General features: G+C 42.8%; 2 protein-coding genes across 3 annotated transcripts in view; both read right to left on the reverse strand.

The window, feature by feature from the left end:
* MTHFS (methenyltetrahydrofolate synthetase) overlaps positions 1–7,289 on the reverse strand; it is a 45,487-nt gene extending 38,198 nt beyond the window's left edge. For both annotated transcript variants that reach the window (XM_058156491.1, XM_058156490.1), the window contains exons 1-2: positions 6,958–7,289; positions 3,376–3,640 (exon numbers count right to left, since the gene is read on the reverse strand). In XM_058156491.1, the coding sequence (XP_058012474.1) occupies positions 3,376–3,640; positions 6,958–7,131 (439 nt within the window). In that variant the 5' untranslated portion in view covers positions 7,132–7,289. The remainder of the gene's footprint in view (positions 1–3,375; positions 3,641–6,957) is intronic.
* Positions 7,290–10,425: 3,136 nt separating this feature from the next.
* BCL2A1 (BCL2 related protein A1) lies at positions 10,426–17,428 on the reverse strand. Its single transcript, XM_058156326.1, has 2 exons — positions 16,765–17,428; positions 10,426–10,628 (listed from the first exon to the last, which is right to left on the reverse strand). The coding sequence occupies exons 1-2, from the start codon at positions 17,173–17,175 to the stop codon at positions 10,518–10,520; spliced, it is 522 nt and encodes a 173-aa protein (XP_058012309.1). The 5' UTR covers positions 17,176–17,428; the 3' UTR covers positions 10,426–10,517.
* Between the last annotated feature and the right edge of the window lie 1,974 nt (positions 17,429–19,402).

Genomic DNA, 19,402 nt, shown 5'->3' on the forward strand with positions numbered 1-19,402 from the left:
TGTAAAAATATACAAATAGAATGAGACTATTGCCTTATACACTGTAAGCCGCCCTGAGTCTTCGGAGAAGGGCGGGGTATAAATGTAAACAAAAAAAAAAAAAAAATTAAAAAAGAGAGAAATCTTTGCTCTGATGTCTCCCTCTCAAGCCAGCTGCAATCACTCCCAATCGCTAGCCTAATCTGGCTTCAGGCGCCATAAACTTAATAGGGGAGGAGTCTCCGCTTTAATGCCTCCGTCCTCAAGGCAATCGCAAGCAGTTCAGATCGCTAGCCAATATGGCTTCAGGCGCGATAAATTCAAAACAAAAATAATTTTATGGTTGGGGGTCGCCACATCATGGGGAATTGTATTAAAGGGGTCACAGCACTATAAAGGTTGAGAACCACTGCTGTAAGGAGTGGGAACTGCAACTGGTTTGCAGAGCTCTGTTAAGTTGCTTATCGCTTATTGTTAAGTAAGAACGGGCCAATTTTACTCTGCTATTTATTCCATAACAGTCCATCAACTTTGCAGATTTTAATCTCCAAGCCAGCATCTCCATGATATAACCACACAATCCATTACTCCCAAAGCAGCTTATCACATTTTAGCCTGGTAAAAAGATAACGTTAACAGATTAACAGAGTTGGAAGGGACCTCGTAGGCAGGGGTGGGGTTCAAAAATTTTAGCAAGGGGTCCTCTGCCTGGTTACTAGGTGGGCGTGACTTAGTTGGCCTCCTGCACCACAGCAGGTTTTTGCCCTCCCCGGGCTCTGGAGGCTTCCTTTGAGCCTCCGGGAGGGCGAAAATGGGCTCCCCAGGCTCCGGAGGCCCTCTGGAGGCTGGAAATGGGGCCTTCCTGAACTTCTGGTAGGCCTATTTTTTGCCCTCCCTGAGCCTCTGCACGCGCCCTGCACTTACCTGCATCCAAACAGACTACATGGGGACTCAGTGGAGGGGAGGGGTGGCCGGGGCCAGCCAGGAGTGGGCTTTGGGGGTTCTCCGAACTGCACAGAATCTTAGCTAGAGGTTCTCCCGAACCCCTGCAAACCCCCAGCAGCCCCACCCCTGCTTATAGGTCACCTAGTCCAACCCCAGAAGCATAAGTAGTGCCTTGCTGGATCAGATTCTTAGACCAGTCTCTCCCCTTCATTGATAGTTCAATGTGTCAAATGACTCTAGAAATTAGAGATAATTGAATAAACCATGGTTCAGTTTGAATCAGGATGATTCCTCAATATGTGTTTACTGCAGAGGAGCAAGTTGGCTCCACTATGGATCACCGGATGGATTCAGTTGGACTATTTGGCTCTCCAAAGCATCTGCAAACCATTAAATTGATCTAAGCACTACTCATTCCATTTGATTTTTTTTTTAAAAAAAAACCCAACAGATTCTCTACAGCTAGTCCTCGACTTACAACCACCATGGAACCCAAAATTTCTCTTGCTAAGTGAGACATGGGTTAAATGAATTTTATGACTTTTTCTTGCCACATTTGTTAAATGAATCACAGCAGTTGTTAAGTGAGTAAAAAGATGTGAATCTGGCTTCCCCGTTGACTTCGTTTGTCAGAAGTTTGCAAAAAGTGATCCCATGATCCTAGGACACTGCAACCATCATGACCAACTTCCCGACCTCCGAACCTTCAAGCGGGAACTGAAGACTCTATTATTCAATCGGGCGCGGGACTAGCCTAAGTGTTTTAACTTAATTTTAACTTAATTTTAATGTATTAATTTATTTATAATTTTAAATTTTAAGGGTTTTATATCGGTCTATGACCGTTTTAGTTAATTAGACCTGTTAAATATTTCGTTTTAAATGCATTTTAAATCTGGGAGTTATATTGTGTATTTATGTGTTTTAAATAAGGCTGTACACCGCCCTGAGTCCTTCGGGAGAAGGGCGGTATAGAAATTTAATAAACAAATAAATAAAATCATGAGTCAGTCGACAAGCGCTTGAATTTTGATCATGGAGATTCTGCAAACGGTCATAAGTGTGAAACATGGTCATAAGTCACTTTTTTTCAGCGCCGTTGTCTATTGAGATTTTCAGGACATGTTTTTTTTTCCCCAAGAGGCAACCGGACTTTCTGGTTTTTCTTTGAAGATGTTTTCGCTTCTCATCCAAGAAGCTTCTTCAGCTCTGACTGCAAGGAAAAGAAATCTCCCATCATTGAATCAGATCTGAAGAAGCTTCTTGGATGAGAAGCGAAAACATCTTCAAAGAAAAACCAGAAAGTCCAGTTGCCTCTTGAGAGAGAAAAAAAAAAAGCACCTTTGGGACAGTTCAGCACCATTGTAATTTTAAATGGTCACTAAATGAGCTATTGTAAGTTGAAGTATTCCTAAGAGGGTGTAGATTTAGTGCATGCAAATTGATGCCTGCTTTTGTCCCAAGGTATACGCTAGGGCTGAAATGCTACCAGTTCGCACCGGTTCAGGCAAACTGGTAGTGATAAAAGCTGCCTGTTGTGTCTGCGCCCCCCGAGCTGGGCCCCCTGCCAGAAAGTGACTTGGAAAGTGAGGGGGAAGGGCCATCAGGACTTACCTTGGGAGCACCGGCTTCCCTGGCTCAGCTCCAGGAGCCAGAGGCAGGCCAGGTGGAGGAGATAACGAGGCCTCCGTCCCCTGACTCTTCCCCCCCCCAGGCCATGACTTCAGACCGAGCTAATGGCAATCAGGCCTGGCTGGACCCTAGATTTCATAGCCAGGAGAGGCGGGAACAACAGAAGCAGGGGTAGGTCAGGCCTAGGAAGTGCTGAGTCATGGAGCCACACCCCACAGGATATAAAAGCAGCAAGGGCTGCTGTGCCTCTTCGTAGCAGGAAAATCAACTGCTTGACTAGAGCTGAAATACTGTTTATTGACTCATCGGCATCAAGGGAGATAACAGAGACACTTGAAAGACGCTCGCTAGTTTGCTGCCAGAGCTGATAGTGCTGGCTAATTAAGCCATCGCTCGGACTGAGGCGAGGGGGACAGAACACTACTGGTTTGGGCAAACGAAAGCTACCGGTTCATGCGAACCATTTTTTTCAATGATCAGTTGTTCCGTTCAATTTATATTCGCTAGAAAGCAGGAAATCCTGCTTTCTAGTGAATCTAAGTTGCGCAGCACAGCTGTTCCCACTCTCGCTGTTCTACTTATCTTGTTAAGTCACTTTTTTCTGCACGAAGCGTGCCTTTGGCGTGCACTGTGCATGTGCGCAGCACGTGCTTGTGTGCGCTGCACATGTGCGTGCTGTGCATGTGCACGCAGCGTGCTTTTGGCACACAGCGCATATGCGCGAGCAGTAAACTGGTGGCAATCCGCAGAGGATTTCATCACTGGGTATAAGTCACATCCTACCGGGATCACAATTCCATGTCACAATTCCAAACTTACCCGCCACTGCCAATGCATCTTCCCGCACGTCGTCTTCAGCGGGTTGATGGATATTCCAGGAGGTCAGAGGAAGCTCTGCAATTTCTTCATAGGAAGCTAGCTTGACCATGTCCATGTGGCTGCTTTGGGGCTTGTACCATGGAATGAAACATTCTTTGCCTTTCTGGAAAATGTCTTTAATGATTTCGTTGGTCCGGACCTCGTCTGGCATGCTCAGGAAGACCGCGATGCGCTGGGAACCGAGGTAGCGAGGATGGGCCATCACCTGTTTTGGGAAAAGGAGAATCCACAATCAGATTTATGAATGAACTAGCTGAATACCCGTGCTCCGCTATGAAACTATGTGATCGGGCTTGTAGACAGAACAATTAACCAGTGGAACAACTTGCCTCCAGAAGTTGTGGGTGCTCCAACGCTGGAAGTTTTTAAGAAGAAATTGGGCAACCATTTATCTGAAATGGTATAGGGTTTTCTGCCAGAGCAGGGGGTTGGACTAGAAGACCTCTAAGGTCTCTTCCAACTCTGATATTGATCTTTTTGAAACAACAATAACAACCAATTACATAAGGAGTTTTGCCAGGGAAAGATCTGTAGGGTCTTTATCTAGCCCCTAACATTCATGAAATCTCTAAATTCTTCTTAAATGAATTCTTGGCATTGAGTTTGTTAAATTTTGGTATGTTTTTAATTTTCTGAGCTACTTTTTTTTAAATTTGTATTTATACCCCACCCTTCTCCGAAGACTCAGGGCGGCTTACACTATGTCAAGCAATAGTCTTCATCCTATTTGTATATTTATATACAAAGTCAACTTATTGCCCCCAACAATCTGGGTCCTCATTTTACCTACCTTATAAAGGATGGAAGGCTGAGTCAACCTTGGGCCTGGTGGGACTTGAACCTGCAGTAATTGCAAGCAACTGCTGTTAATAATAGACTGTCTTAGCAGTCTGAGCCACAGAGGCCCCTTTGAAAGCTGGTTCAAGCAGGACAGTGGGGAGTAAATCAAATAAATCATACCTCATTCTGAGCCAAGTCAAAGTTCATAAGATTTCTTATAATGCATCCACATTTTCCAAGAGCACTTGCCCCTCTCATTTCTATAGGGGTGCTTCAACATTGCAACATGCCCGAGAGGTGTTTATATGTACGATAGAGCTATCAATCATTATGATAAAATAGATTAAAATATGCTGGGAAATTATCCAACCACTGAAATGGTAGGAAATTGAAAGGTTCAGGTAGAACAGAAAGCATTTATTTTGCTGGTGTTTTTCTCCTTGAAATATTCATTTTCCAAATATCTTAATATTCAGTAGAATAATCACGCTGGATTGACTTCCCTGCTGCTGTTGAATTAATGACTGGCTACTTTTACTTGATGAATGTTTGTTTTGGTGACTGAAGTCCTACTTGTTGTTTGCATGCTCCGATTATACATTAATTCTGCTGATCTGGAATGATGAGAGTATTTGACAATCTTAGTACACTTTCCAGTATGACTTTCAGGGCTTCAGTGATATAGAAATTGTCATTTTTAAATAATTTACCAAGGGTGATAATGCTGAGTACAGAATATACAGGATATTATATCTTTAGGGTATACCCTAAATACCCTGAGTGGTGGTTCAGGGGCTAGGACGTTAAGCTTGTCAATCAAAAGGTCGGCAGCTCAGCGGTTCGAATCCCTAGTGCTGCCGTGTAACGGGGTGAGCTCCCGTTACTTGTCCCAGCTTCTGCCAACCTAGCAGTTTCAAAAGCACGTAAAAATGCAAGTAGAAAAAATAGGGACCACTTTTGGTGGGAAGGTAACAGCGTTCCGTGCGCCTTTGGCGTTGAGTCATGCCGGCCACATGACCACGGAGACGTCTTCAGACAGTGCTGGCTTTTCGGCTTTGAAATGGAGATGAGCACCGCCCCCCTAGAGTCAGCAACGACTAGCACGTATGTAAGAGGGGAACTTTTGCCTTTAAATAACACTGATTTAAAGCTGAAACTTCTCAATTTCATATCCCCTTAGTCAGTTGCTCAATGAACAGGGGTGAAAAAAAAATTCCCAGACTTTCATTTTCAGAATGAAGGATAAATTTTCCCTTAGCACCATTTCTCAGATGAAACTCTGTAGAGATTCTCTGTCACCCAGGTCATGGTTGTCCCAAAGGTGCTTTTTTCAGGAGGCAACTGGACTTTCTTGTTTTTTCTTTTGAAGATGTTTCGCTTCCAAGAAGCTTCTTCAGCTCTGACAGGATAGTGGGGAATGAAAGGATTTATATTTCTTGCAGGCTTTTAGCTATACAATTTGGGATGAACACCCTTTGAATGGGGTGGGTGTAGGAATGGATTTCCAGAGGAAAAACTGCAGACTACAGGAACCAGGAGCACTACTCAGGTGACCCAGAGGACACAGATAAACCTCCAAGTGCTTCAAAGACCTTCTAAAACACGGGTCTCCAACCTTGCCAGCTTTAAGACTTGTGGACTTCAACTCCTAAAATTCCCCAGCCAGCAAAGGTGGTCCCTATTTTTCTACTTGCCTTTTTTTACGTGCTTTGGAACTGCTAGGTTGGCAGAAGCTGGGAGAAGTAATGGGAACTCACCCCGTTATGCGGCACTAGGGATTCGAACCGCTGAACTGCCGACCTTTCCATCAACAAGCTCAGCAATTTAGCCACTGAGCCACCCTCTTTCTTTTCTTACCCTTCCCCAAAACGCAGACAGTGACATCACATGCTGGATTCCTGTCAGTGCTCAAAGCTACAATGTGGTTTGCTCAAGAGTGCCGTGGGCGTTGGGGACACCACCGAAGGCAGATTCTCATGACCACCTGCCAGCCTGTGACTTCCCCAGCCAGTTTGCGCTTCCTTCTTTCCCTTCGCTGGGAATCTCTTTGGCTCCAAGCCCAGCCTTGCTTCCACCAATAGGAGCTGCCAATCAGCGTGGCAGGGGAAGGATCCTGCAAAATCCCCATTCCCACCCCACTCCTGGCATCCGGGATTTGCCGGTTCTCTCTGAACGGCTCCCAATTTGCGCTACCGGTTCTGCAGAACCTGTCACAGCCTGCTGGATTTCACCCCTTGCTCCAAGCCTAGCCTTGCTTCCACGAGTAGGACGCCGAGCCAGGTCTTCGCCTTGAATTTCCGCTTCTGGGAGAAGCCAAGAAAGGCTTTCAGTCCGTCCCGGCCCCCCACCCCCACCCCCATCCCAAGGCCAGGCGAGCGCAGCGCTGGCTGCCGCCCCTTCCCACCGTTGCCAAATCCCCTCCGCGCTCCGAAGAGTGTCCTTCCCTCCCTCCCTTGGAAGGACCGGCCCTAGTGGCCTGGGGGGGGAGTCAATGGGAGTTGGGGGGGGAGGATTCTCAGCCGGGGGGGGGGGAATCCCCGAGTCTGCGAAGTTCTTGGGGCAGCGCTTGGAGACGCGCGTGGGCGCAGGCGGGTTTGACGGGTTTGGGAAGAAGGTCCCCCGGGGACTTTCCTTTCGCCTTCTGCGGGGCTCGGCTGCCAGAGGGCCCCTGGAAGGGGGACCGACCGACCGTCCGGAGAAAGCGAGCAGCGTCCGCGCGATCTCCCACCGACTCCCACCCACCTTGCCGGCCAGCAGGCGCGACTGGCGCAGCTTCTCGGCTTCGCTCAGCCCTTTCAGGCGGCGCTTCAGCTCCGCTCGCAGGGCGCGCTTGGCTGCGTGCAAGGCTGCCATGTCGGCCGGGCTGACGGCGGCTGCAGCGGCGGCTCCTCCTCCTCCCTCCGCCGAGCTCTCCATGCGGGAGTGACTGCGAGAGCAGGAGCCGCCGCCGCCGCCACGGCCGACCTCGGGGAGGCGCCCCGGACCCGGAGGAAGGGCTGAGCGGACTCTGGGGGCGTCTTTTCCAAGGTCCCTGAGCGCCGGGAAGGCGGGGAGGAAAGGCACCGCTCGCTGCTCCCCTTGGCTTGGAGAGGAGCCAAAGCAAAGGAGGCAGCCGGTTCCAAAGTCCAAAGATGGGACGGTCATTGATTTGTCACGGAGGAGTGGGTTGGGTGGCTTTATTTTATTTTATTTTATTTTTATTATTTTATTATTTATTTATTTATTTATTTTATTTTACTTTATTTGATTTTACTTTATTTTATTTATTTATTTATTTATTATTTTATTCTTATTTATTTTGTTTTATTTTATTTTACTTTATTTTATTTTATCTTATTTATTTTATTTTATTTTATTAGATTTTTATACCGCCCTTCTCCCGAAGGACTCAGGGCGGTGTACAGCCAAAAGATAAAAAACCCACTATATATACAATTAAAACAATAAATTTAAAACAGAGCAAATTACAAAGTGGCCGACATTTAAAAATTAAAAAACTAAAAACCCTAAAGTAATAAAACCCCAATTAAAATTTAATAAAACTTTTAGGCCAGTCCCGCTTGAATGAATAAGTGTGTTTTCAGCTCACGGCGAAAAGTCCGAAGATCAGGCACTTGGCGTAAGCCAGGGGGAAATTCGTTCCAGAGCGTAGGAGCTCCAACAGAGAAGGCCCTGCCCCTGGGCGCCGCCAGCCGACATTGTTTTATTTTACTTTATCTTATTTATTTATTTTTTATTTATTTTATTTTTTATTTATTTATTTATTTATTTTATTATTATTTTGTTTATTTTATTTTAATTTATTTTATTTTACTTTACTTTATCTTTTTTATTTTATTTTTTATTTTATTTTATGGTTATTTTGTTTTTTATTTTATTTATTTTATTACAAAAAGGGCTACAGGTAGTCCTTGGCTTACAACAGTTCATTTAGTGACTGTTCAGAAAGACAATGGCGCTGAAAAAAAGTTAACTGACGACCGTTTTTCACACTTAACGTGGGTGGCGGCATCCCCATGGTCACCTGATCAAAATCCAGAGGCTTGGCAAGTGGTTCGTACTTATGATGGTTGCCGTGTCCCTGGGGGGTGGGGAGGGTGGTTCCCCGGATCCCCTTTTTGGTGAACTTCTGATGAGCAAAGTCCATAGGGAAACCAGATTTGCTTAATGACCGTGTTACTAACTTCAACAACTGCTGTGATTCACTGAACAACAGTGGCAAAATGAGGCAAAACTCACCTCACAAATGCTTCATCTAGCAACAGAAATGTTGGGCTCAATTGTGGTCGTAACTCGAGGACGAGCTGTATTTATTAAGCCAACATCTGTTGATGCCCTCATTCAGACAAGCGTCTTGGGCAGATTTGCGTAGATTGCCAAAGAGCACGCACATGCAGTTGTAAGCGTGAAGAATAAAAGGAAAAGAAAGAAAACATTTCAAAGATGATGCGGTTCCTGCAAGAATCGTCCCCTGCGTGGAAGAAACGGTTCGGTTTATGCATCTCTCTTTCTGCAGCTTTCACTGTGCAGCTCGCTGCAGTTCTTGGGCGATAACCATCAACCCTGCTGATAACGTGATCTTCGTTCCTAGCCAATGATGGGTGGTGATGCCACTTAATTTGTTCCACGAGGGCCGTTTTTGTAGATTGTTTAATTGACTTGGCTTAGTCAGTGTCTTGTGTGCACCCATCCTTTGTGGGTTGTAAGCCGTAGTTTATGGTAGATTGGTCCACCTTTTCCCAGCTGGAGGTTATATATAAGATTTGTGTGTGTGTGTGTTGTGGGGGGCGGTAAGTAAAATGATTGTGCACAAAAAAGAAAAAGTTGGAGAAGGAGGTGCAAACTTTGAGGCATGGAACATACTGTTTTCCCCAAAATATTCCATTTTCCCTCCGGAACAGGGTGATCCAGTTCCTCTGGGATCAGACTGTTCCCATCTGGGACACGCCAACCGATTTGCTATTCTGGGATATTTACTTTAGATTTTCAGGAATGGCCAGAGTGCCCTGTTCAGAGAAAAATACAGAATGTTCCATTGTGTAGAATGAAACTCATCCTGGAAGATGATCTAAAGAGGCTCTTGAGCGATGGAAATGAGATTCGTTCAGCCCTAGCTTCTAGTTTTATAAAATCAGTTCAGTTGTATCCTGCATCCCTATTTACTGAACAAATTATGGCCGTCTTATGATTTCATCTGGTAATTCAAGATTATGTATTCAAGTAGCCATAATTAAGCAAGCAATAGCCTAGCATACGTAGGCCCAAACAATGCTTAATAGTAGGGTTGGCTACCGTTAACGAGTATCATGCCTATAGTCCACATGGTAAAGATTGGAGGAGCTGTGGTTGAATGCAGCTGGGTCTAAGTAACACACTTAAGCTGTAATATTGGTTTGCTGGTATTTTGTCATGTCCTGTGAGTCAAGCTGTGGTTCTTCGTGACTTGTTTTGTGGCTAAAGAAATAGTGATTTACCGTGTCAGGTGTAATGGTATGTGAAAAAGACCTTGGAGAGTCAGGGGGAAGAAATGCTTCCTAGGAAAGGATCAGAAAGGCCTTAGCCCTCAGCTGCATAATGGGTAGAGAAAGAGGCTCAAAAGGATTTAAAAACAAATTTAATAGCATTTTTTCTTCCGCCAAAAAAAAGCTTTTAAAAGTAAAAAAAAAAGCCTCTGATGATCGTGTGGCTCAGCTGAGATCGCCAGAACCTTTTAAAAGCATTTTTTTACAACCTTTTTTTCTCTAGACCTGCCATACCCAATGCCTACAACCGTTCTTTGTATATTTTAGCCTTTTCTCTATGCAAGCCACATGTGATTATTTTCTTATCTAGACTTATCTAGACCCATCTGCTGCTGGGACTGAGTGTGACTGAGATTTCCTAACCAAAGGGTCTGTCACGAAGCAGCGAGCCAGTCTGCAGGAAAGAAGGACCCTTCCCTGGCTACTTTTGTGTAACACCGTGACGTCGCACTGCACTATGCAACTTGGGTCGTGGTTCCCCCTGGGTTAGCCCCCATCGTTCTCAGCAATCTTGAGCGGCGGCAGCACCCTTGACGAGATAGAAATAATTTCTATGCTGAGTATTTAAACTGTTTGTTTTACTGCACACTTAATATCTGCAAACATTTTCACAAGAGTAAATATATACATATATTATAAATAACATATAAATAAAATTTGAAATATAGCATTCTTTCCCCCCCCCCCAATTTCCCTCTTGAGCTGTATAAGCGTTCTCAGTCTTCTACTAAGAGAGAAGTCATCCCAGTGTAAGATCCTCAAGAAAAGCATTGACCAGGTTTATGAGTGATATTGATTGAAGATGGAGAAAACAGCCAAGATCTTTGTCTTCAAAGTGGATAAGGATACCCAGGAGCTTCTATCCTCAAATTTTGTTCTAAAGCCATTGTCCTGCAAGCAGAGAGAAAAGGATGGTGAGAATCACTTTTGTCTAATGGTTAAGGCACCTGGCCAGAAAACCAGGAGGCGGTAAATTCTAGTCGGGAATAAAAGCCATCTGGGTGACTTTGAGCCAGTGATAGAAGTTCTAGTCCTGCCTTAGGCATCAAAGCCAACTCTGGTGAGTTTGAGCCAGTCCCTTTCTTTCAGCCCAACCCCACCTCACAGGGTTGTTGTGGGGAAAATAGGAGGAAGAAGGAGTACAGGTAGTACTCAACGGTTCGTTTAGTGACTGTTGTCAAGTCGCAAAGAATCCCCGGCCTGCTCTCAAGTAGCCATAGGCCAGAGGGGATGGGAAAGCAGTGAAATGGCACAGCAGCCAAAGAGAGAAGCACATTCCACGCTTATGTCTCTCAAGGCTGTATCCCAGGATTACCTGCAGCAGCCGGAGGGGAGTGACCTCTACAGCCCACGAAATTGCTCCATTGGCTAATGTGATTGATGACACACCCTGGGGGGGAGGGGGGAAACAGGATCATAATTGGAGCATAAATTACGTAGGGTCAGAGCTGGCTTCACTTGGGAACCTACCGATATGAAGCTCCTAATAAATAACTGGATTTATTTTGAGGCTTGGTTCGAGACTCACGATTAAATTAGGGCATCCATTGGAAAACCCTGACAACTGTTCAAAGTTACAATGGCACTGAAAAATGTGACTTATGTCCGTTTTTCACAGTTACGACCTTTGCAGTGTTCCCCACGATCATGTGATCAAAATTCAGGTGCTTTGGCAACTGGTTCCTAGTTGTGACCATTGCTGTGATGGTCACATGATCATTTTTTTGGCAACCTTCTGATAAGCAAAGTCAACGGGGAAACCAGATTCACTTAACAACCGGGTTATTAACTTATCCACTGCAGTGATTCACTTAACAACTGTGGTAATGTGGCCGTAAAACAGGGCAATACTGACTTAACAAATGTCTTGCTTAACAACAGAAATTTTGGGCTGGGTTGTGGTCATAAGTTGAGGACTATATTAGTTATGTCCATCGCCTTGAGTTGTTTATAAAACATAATATAGGTGGGATAAAAATAAATAAAATCAAAATACATTGTACATAACTTGCAATAAATAAAGCCATTCCCTGGAGGATGGGAGGGGAGAAGTCTGATCGATTATCCTGGGTGCACTCAAAAATATTGTATACGTTCACTGCCTTGAGTTATTTGTACCAAAATAAAGGTGGGATATAAATAAATAATGGCACGATTGTTGAGATCTGAAACGGTGTTCATTGGGCTTAAAACCACGCTTGATCTTCACTTAGCGTTTGTGTGAACCCAGCTGTTGTGGCTTGCAAATCACACATTTGGATCTCCTTTTATGTCTTGCGTGGGGACACGGTGGCTCAGGGGCTAGGACGTTGAGCTTGTTGATCAAAAGGACCGCTCAGCGGTTCGAATCCCCTGCCGTGTAACGGGGTGAGCTCCTGTTACTTGTCCCAGCTTCTGCCAACCTAGCAGTTTCAAAAGCACATTAAAATGAAAGTAGAAAAAATAGGGACCACCTTTGGTGGGAAGGTAACAGCGTTCTGTGCGTCTTTGGCGTTTAGTTAGTCGGCCACATGACCACGGAGACGTCTTCAGACAGTGCTGGCTCTTTGGCTTTGAAACGGAGATGAGCACCGCCCCCTAGAGTCGGCAACGACTAGCACGTATGTGCGAGGGGAACCTTTACCTTTAACGTTTACCTTTATGTCTTGCACTATAGTGCTGGGGCCAAGCTTCCTGTGAAAACAATAACTTTTAACTCAGTGGTGGAATTCAATTTTTTTTACTACCAGTTCTGTGAGCATGGCTTGGTGGGCGTGGCAGGGGAAGGATATTGCAAAATCTCTATTTCCATTCTACTCTGGGGCCAGCCAGGGGTGGTATTTATTGGTTCTCCGAACTACTCAAAATTTCCGCTACCGGTTCTCCAGAACCTGCTAGATTTCACCCCTGCTTTAAATATTTCAAATGAACTGTAAAAATGAGCCTCATCTGATGAGATCTCTTTTCGCAAGGGTTCAACTTCAAGCCACTGTTTGTTACCTGTTAATCATGCCATGTTTAACAAACCTGCAGTGTTTTATTTTGATTTTGGAGAATTATTGCTGCCATCTGGTGGATTTGGAGGTACGACATTGCCATCAAGAGTGAACGGAAATGTAACGAAACTTGTAAAAAAAAACAAAAAACCACCAAGCTTGCAATTTTTTAAAAAAATGCATACATGCACCACAAATATATGTGTTTGTGCATAATTATGTCTTAAGGTTTCCCTCACATAACTTCAAGATTTTTACTCCAGCAAGAAGAGTCTGAAAGAGTTACAAAAGCTGCTGGCAGAATCAGAAAAAAATGAAAACTGCCTGTGTTCATAGAAGATAGAATAACAGAATTGGAAGGGACCTGGGAGATCTTCTAGTCCAACCCCCTACTGGAGCAGAAGACCCTATACCAGGGGTCTCCAACCTGGGTAACTTTAAGACTTATGGACTTCAACTCTCGGAGTTCCTCACCCAGCAAAGCTTAAAGTTGCCCGGGTTGGAAATCCCTGCCCTATATCATTTCAGACAAATGGCTGTCCAATCTCTCCAATGATGAAGCACCCACAACTTCTGAAAAACCATTCCACTGATTAACCATTCCCACTGTTAGGAAATTTCTCCTTAGTTCTAGGTTGGTTCTCTCCTTAATTTCCAGGCATTCTTGTCTTGCCTTCACGTACTTTGGAGAATAGGTTGATCCTCTCTTCTTTGGGGCAGCCCCGCAGATATTGGAACACTGCTATCATGTCTCCTGTAATCCTTCTTTTTATTAGACTAGTCTAGGGGTCTGCAAACTTGGTTCTTTTAAGACTTGTGGACTTCAACTCCCAGAGTTCCTCAGCCAGCTTTGCTGCTTGAGGAACTCTGGGAGTTGAAGTCCACAAGTCTTAAAAGAGCCAAGTTTGCAGACCCCTGGACTAGACATATCCAATTCCTGTAACCATTCATCGTGTGTTTTAATCTCCAATCCCCTAATCATCTTGGTTGTTCTTCTCTGCACTCTTTCCAGAGTCTCAATATCTTTTTTACATTGCGGCGACCAAAACTGGATGCAGTATTCCAAGTGTGGTCTTACTAAGGTGTTGTAAAGCCGTATTAGAACTTCATGTGATCTTGGTTCTATCCCTCCATTAACCCAGACTAGGATTGCATTGGCCTCTTTTTTTTTCCTTTTTTTTTTTTTTGGCATACCATTCACACAACACGCTGTCAAGATCAACTAAAAACCAAGCTGATGTCACATTGCACATTTTGTTAGGGGTTAAGGGTTTAAAACTTGGAACTCCGTTGCCTTCGACAAGACCTAAGTTTAACTCACAGAATCATCTATTGTAATGTCCTTCCTGTCAAAGACTACTTCAGCTTTAATTGCAATAATACAAGGGCAACCAATAGATTTAAACTTAATGTTAACCGCTTTAATCTAGATTGCAGAAAATATGACTTCTGCAACAGAATCATCAATGCTTGGAATACTTTACCTGACTCTGTGGTCTCTTCCCATAATCCAAAAAGCTTTAACCAAAAACTTTCTACTATTGACCTCACCCCATTCCTAAGAGGACCATAAGGGGCGTGCATAAGCGCACAAATGTGCCTACCGTTCCTGTCCTATTGTTTTTCTTTTCTTCTTCCTATATATGTTTATATGTTTATATACTATATAATCTTTTTGTATGATGTTGTGACAAAATAAAATAAATAAATAAAGTCTTATTTGGACCTTAAGAGTATAACAGATGCCCAGTTCTTTTGGTTATTATTATTTTGGCTCATTACATTGCCTGAAGCCAAAGCTGACCACAATTAACGAGGTGCAATTTATTACAGTGTGGCTCAGATGATTTAGGAGAAATGTGCCCTCCGTTGCCATTTCTATTTTGTAGACATTGAATGGAAACTCCAAGGGAAAAACACAGTATGCTTTAGATGTGGATGTGGCTCTCAGATACACCCACCAGAAATCTCACTGCAGATCAAGATTAATAGGGAAACAGTCATATACAGGAATTGAGAATTGCTATAATTCCCTGAAAGGAAGATTAGGGGTTTTCCCCAAGCCTCAAAGTGAAAAAGCCATCTTAGTTTTGCAGAGAGTACATCAATGAGCCTTCCCCCCCCCCTATTTTATTCATCTTTGGGGAATTCTGATTTCTTAAATGCAGGATCGTTTTTCTTTTCCTTGACTAAAGTGTGTCCTTGAAATGATGGGAGAGAGAGAGAGTCCTTTTCTGAAAGATCCCAGCAAGGCTGCAGTTAATGGGGAATCAATATTTTCGGCATTGCGTTGTAGGTTGCCAACATCACCCCCTTTGCCATGTTTCTTAGGAACAAAAAACAAAAAAACCCCAGGCATTTTGCAAGTTCTTGTTCCTCTGAGGACAAGGAAGAGGAAGAGGCTACCATGTGTTTTCTTTCTTCTGCTGTGGAAAAGTTTATTTTGCTGTGTTTCAAGGCAAATAATTAGCAGACATAAAACCTCAAAGCAGACAAGCCAGAGTTTAATTTAATATGTAACTTGTTGCCTGTTAACTGCCTGGAAAACTCTATTAAAACGAAAAGAGATAGATAGATAGATAGATAGATAGATAGATAGATAGATAGATAGATAGATAGATAGATAGAGTATTTTAATAAATGCCAATTACCCATTCAAAAACAAAATTCCACTGAGTTTCACCGTATTATTACCACACTATTGAATTTTTCTGATCTTTAGGAATAATCTTACCCATATTACATAAAAATAAACTCTTTGGACTCTGTGCGGTTGAATGCTCTATTGGGTTGGACTATCGAGTTGTACTTTATAAGACAATACAGGAGTGCCAAAATTCTGGAAACCTTTTGGGAAAAGTATATTTTCTAAAACTAACTAATAACACCACTTTTTTTTTTTGGCGTAGTACCATAAAATTATATATCAATGGAAAGATAATTTAATCAAGTATGTAATGCAATAATTTTTATGAAGGATTTGCTGCTATTAGAATAGCAGTTACACTATAAAGAAGAAAAGTGAAACAGGTAGAAAAAATGAGATATATACAAAATTATCACCATGTCAGTTAATACTTAGCTGGGTAACCTTTAGCATGAATTACAGCCTTACAATGTCTTCCCATGGAGTGAAACAAGTCTTTTAATTCTGCAGCTGTTATAATGTGAAACCAAGATTGAAGGATTGCTTCAATTAACTGGGTTTTATTGCTGGGTCGCTTCTGACTAACAAGTTTCTTTAGTTGTCTCCATATATTTTCAATTGGGTTAAGGTCTGGGCTATTCTCAGGCCATTCCAGCAGTGGAATAGGATTATCTTGAAACTCCCCTCCAAAAAGTGGTGTTATTAGCCATCAAACCTCAAAAATACACTTTTCCCAAAAGGTTTCCACAATTTTGGCCACTACTGTATTTACTAGAATATTCATTCAAACCCCTCATCACTAATGTGAGTTTTCCATTTTAACATGCAAGTTGATTTACGGATGTCTTTTATATTTATTCTGAGTCTATTTATGGATACCACACACAACACTACCAATATAAGGTAAGGTTTAAGCAAACGATGCAGTACCTTAGACCAGGGGTCTCCAACCTCCGCAACTTTAAGCTTGGAGGACTTCAAACTCCCAGAATTCCCCAGCAAAGCTGGCTGAGGAATTCTGAGAGTTGAAGTCCTCCAGACTTAAAGTTGTCAAGGTTGGAGATCCCTGCCTTAGACGCTGAGAGATCAGCACAAAAATCCAGTATTGTTAAATCAATATACAGATTCGTTGCATTATTACAAGCTGTTAAATTAACATCCAATTCCGTGAGCTTTTGGGCCCGCATTCTGCATGAAAAATGAGTGACGCTAAAGGGCAAAAACCAAAGGCAAAAAGGGAAGAGGAGACGACAGAGGAGGAGAAGTTAGGTAATGTCAGTGTGAGTTTGGGCAGACTCAGAGAGACAGCAGAGGACAGTGGGGGCTGGCATGCTGTGGCCCACAGGGTCGGGAACACAACTTAGCGTCTCTGAACAATAAAAAGGCAAACTCTGAGAAAACTTACCCATCCCCCGTTCTCGCTGATCCATTTTCCTTTAGTGCTCATGATATAGTCTGTGATGAAATAAGAGATCTGTTTCAAGTTTTCTTTTGCCAAAGGTCCTTGGAGTTTTTTAGCCAGGATTCCACCGAACAGGAATATTGTCAGAATGCGTCCCCAATTAATTTTCCCATCTTCAAATTCGTTTTTCATCACTTGATTGAAAATGTTGCCGGCTTCTTCTACGGAACGGATCTCCAGGGAGTCCACGTAAGGTCTCAGGTTGCCTTCGACTTCTTTCTGAGCCGAAGATCCGGCTTTACGTAGAACTTCAGCCACCCGGTTTGGGGCCGCTGCAAGTTGAGCCTCTTGACAAATGTATTTCAGGTAATCTTGCACCAAGGTGTTCACATAAAGGAAATTGTAGCTTTCCATTTGAAATAAAAAAAAAATAACAATAACTGCGGAGAACAAAAAAGAGAAAGACTTGATTCTCAGCAGAGCTTTCAAGAATGTGTGTGGCCTGTCGCTCGGCAGTTCACTAAAACAACTTCAGCTTTTTCCATTTGAGGGTGGAATTTTCCTTTTTTTCAAAGCCTTGTCGATAACCATCACTGTGCGTGTAAAATATCCATATGTAAATCAGCATAGCACATGTGATTAGGAAGTGAAAGTTTTGTGATCTGAGGGAGGGAAAAATACAGCAGCTGCGTAGCTGAGCATGATTTATTCTCGAAATGCAATTAGAGGAAGTGTTGAAACTCCACTATATCAAATAAAACATAACATAAAATCTGGTTTAAGGTTACCAAACCTAGGAGGCTTATACTGATACAAGTACCATGTGTTGGATAATATTTTGACATTTCACTAACGTACTTGGAACATGCAACCCGTACTCTCCTTCTCTGTTTTCCGTTTCTTGTATGACAAAATTTTAGTTTCCACGGGGCAGGGATTTTTTTTCTACACCAACCACGGCTGAGAACATATGCGACTCTTGTAATTATTGCTATTAATCGGTACATTAATATTGCTTTGAATAATTCATATTATTAATTATTTATAATAATTACAACAGTGGACCCCAGCATGATTGACTTTTGTCTCAATATACATCCTTACAAAAATAATCATAATGACGGGATCCCCAATTATAACTTTAAAAAAGGCAACTGTGATCTCATAGACACCCACCTCTCATCTCTTGATTGGCAAATTCTATTCACTGGCTGCAATGCTGCCGAAGACCATTATGACATTTTTTTTCCTCAAGAGTCAAGTCAAAAAGTTATTAAACTATATGTACCAATAATAACCCCCAAAACCAGAAAAAAATTACCCATAACAATTATTAATTTATACGTATCCATTTCATGTATTCATAATCGTGTTTATACTTATATAAGTATAAGTATAAGTCCTGGATTACGACAACTCCCTGACCTCCGGACCTTCAGACGTGAACTGAAGACTCTATTATTTCAGCGCGCGGGACTAGCCTAAGAATAAAAATGTTTTAAACAAATTTTAATGGGGTTTTATTGGTTCTTATTGTTTTAGTGATCAGGCCTTGATAATATTTAGTTTTAATCTGGGTTTTAAAAGTCTATTTATTATATTGTTTTATATTGTTTTAATATGCCTGTGAACCACCCTGAGTCCTATGGGAGATGGTGCGGTATATAAGTTTAATAAATAAATAAATAAATAAATAAAAATATATGTTATCTAATACATGCTTGACAAAATAAATAAATAAAATAAAATAAAATAAACATATCCATGTGATAATTATTTAAGAACGGGAAATGTGTAGTTCCCCAAATCAAGGAATACCAGACAGACAAACTGTCAAACAATAAACAACAACCTAATCTAGGAACCACCAAGAACTCTCCTATCAACACTGACAGGGCAAGGCATGAATATATAAAAAGAGAGCACATTTCTTCTAGCACTGATGATGGTAGCTAGTTGGGTAATGAAACGCCTGCAAGAAAACAACCATGCTCAGAGAGAGCACCAAGGACCCCATGATTCAACCTGAGTTACCAATGTTACTTTCTATTGGTATTCTACCATTCTCAGCTAAGTTTTTTTTCTCCTGGGCTTTTTTTCCAATTAGGGCTACCATATTTGGGTATAAAGAGACGCGGAGGCTCAGTGGCTAAGACGCTGAGCTTGTCGATCGAAAGGTCGGCCGTTCAATAGTTCGAATCCTTGGTGCCGCGTAACCGAGTGAGCTCCCGTGACTTGTCCCAGCTTCTGCCAACCTAGCAGTTCGAAAGCACGTACAAAAATGCAAGTAGAAAAATAGGGACCACCTTTGGTGGGAAGGTCACAGCGTTCCCTGCGCCTTTGGCATTTAGTCATGCCAGCCACATGACCATGGAGACGTCTTCGGACAGCGCTGGCTCTCCGGCTTTGAAACGGAGATGAGCACCGCCCCCTAGAGTCGGGAACGACTAGCACGTATGCACATATCCTTTACCTTTACCTATTTGGGCTGAAAAAAACCAGGCATCCAACAGATGGCAGCAAAGATTTCGATATCTCTCTGCTGATACGTAACAATCATCTAGATATCAGTAGCCCTATTTCTAATCTCCTTTTTACCTTCTTCTTTATAGGGAGGGTTAGAGAGCTCTCACCCAAGGCT

This window comes from Ahaetulla prasina, chromosome 13 (assembly GCF_028640845.1).
Source record: "Ahaetulla prasina isolate Xishuangbanna chromosome 13, ASM2864084v1, whole genome shotgun sequence".
In the NCBI taxonomy this organism is placed as follows: domain Eukaryota; kingdom Metazoa; phylum Chordata; class Lepidosauria; order Squamata; family Colubridae; genus Ahaetulla; species Ahaetulla prasina.

Bases quoted from the DNA above. Each gene is read 5' to 3' on its own strand.
- BCL2A1 (XM_058156326.1), bottom strand. From the start codon at position 17,175: ATGGAAAGCTACAATTTCCTTTATGTGAACACCTTGGTGCAAGATTAC. The intron at 10,629-16,764 runs GTAAGTTTTCTC...CTCTGCTTGCAG, and splicing joins TCAGCGAGAACGGGGGATGG to GACAATGGCTTTAGAACAAA.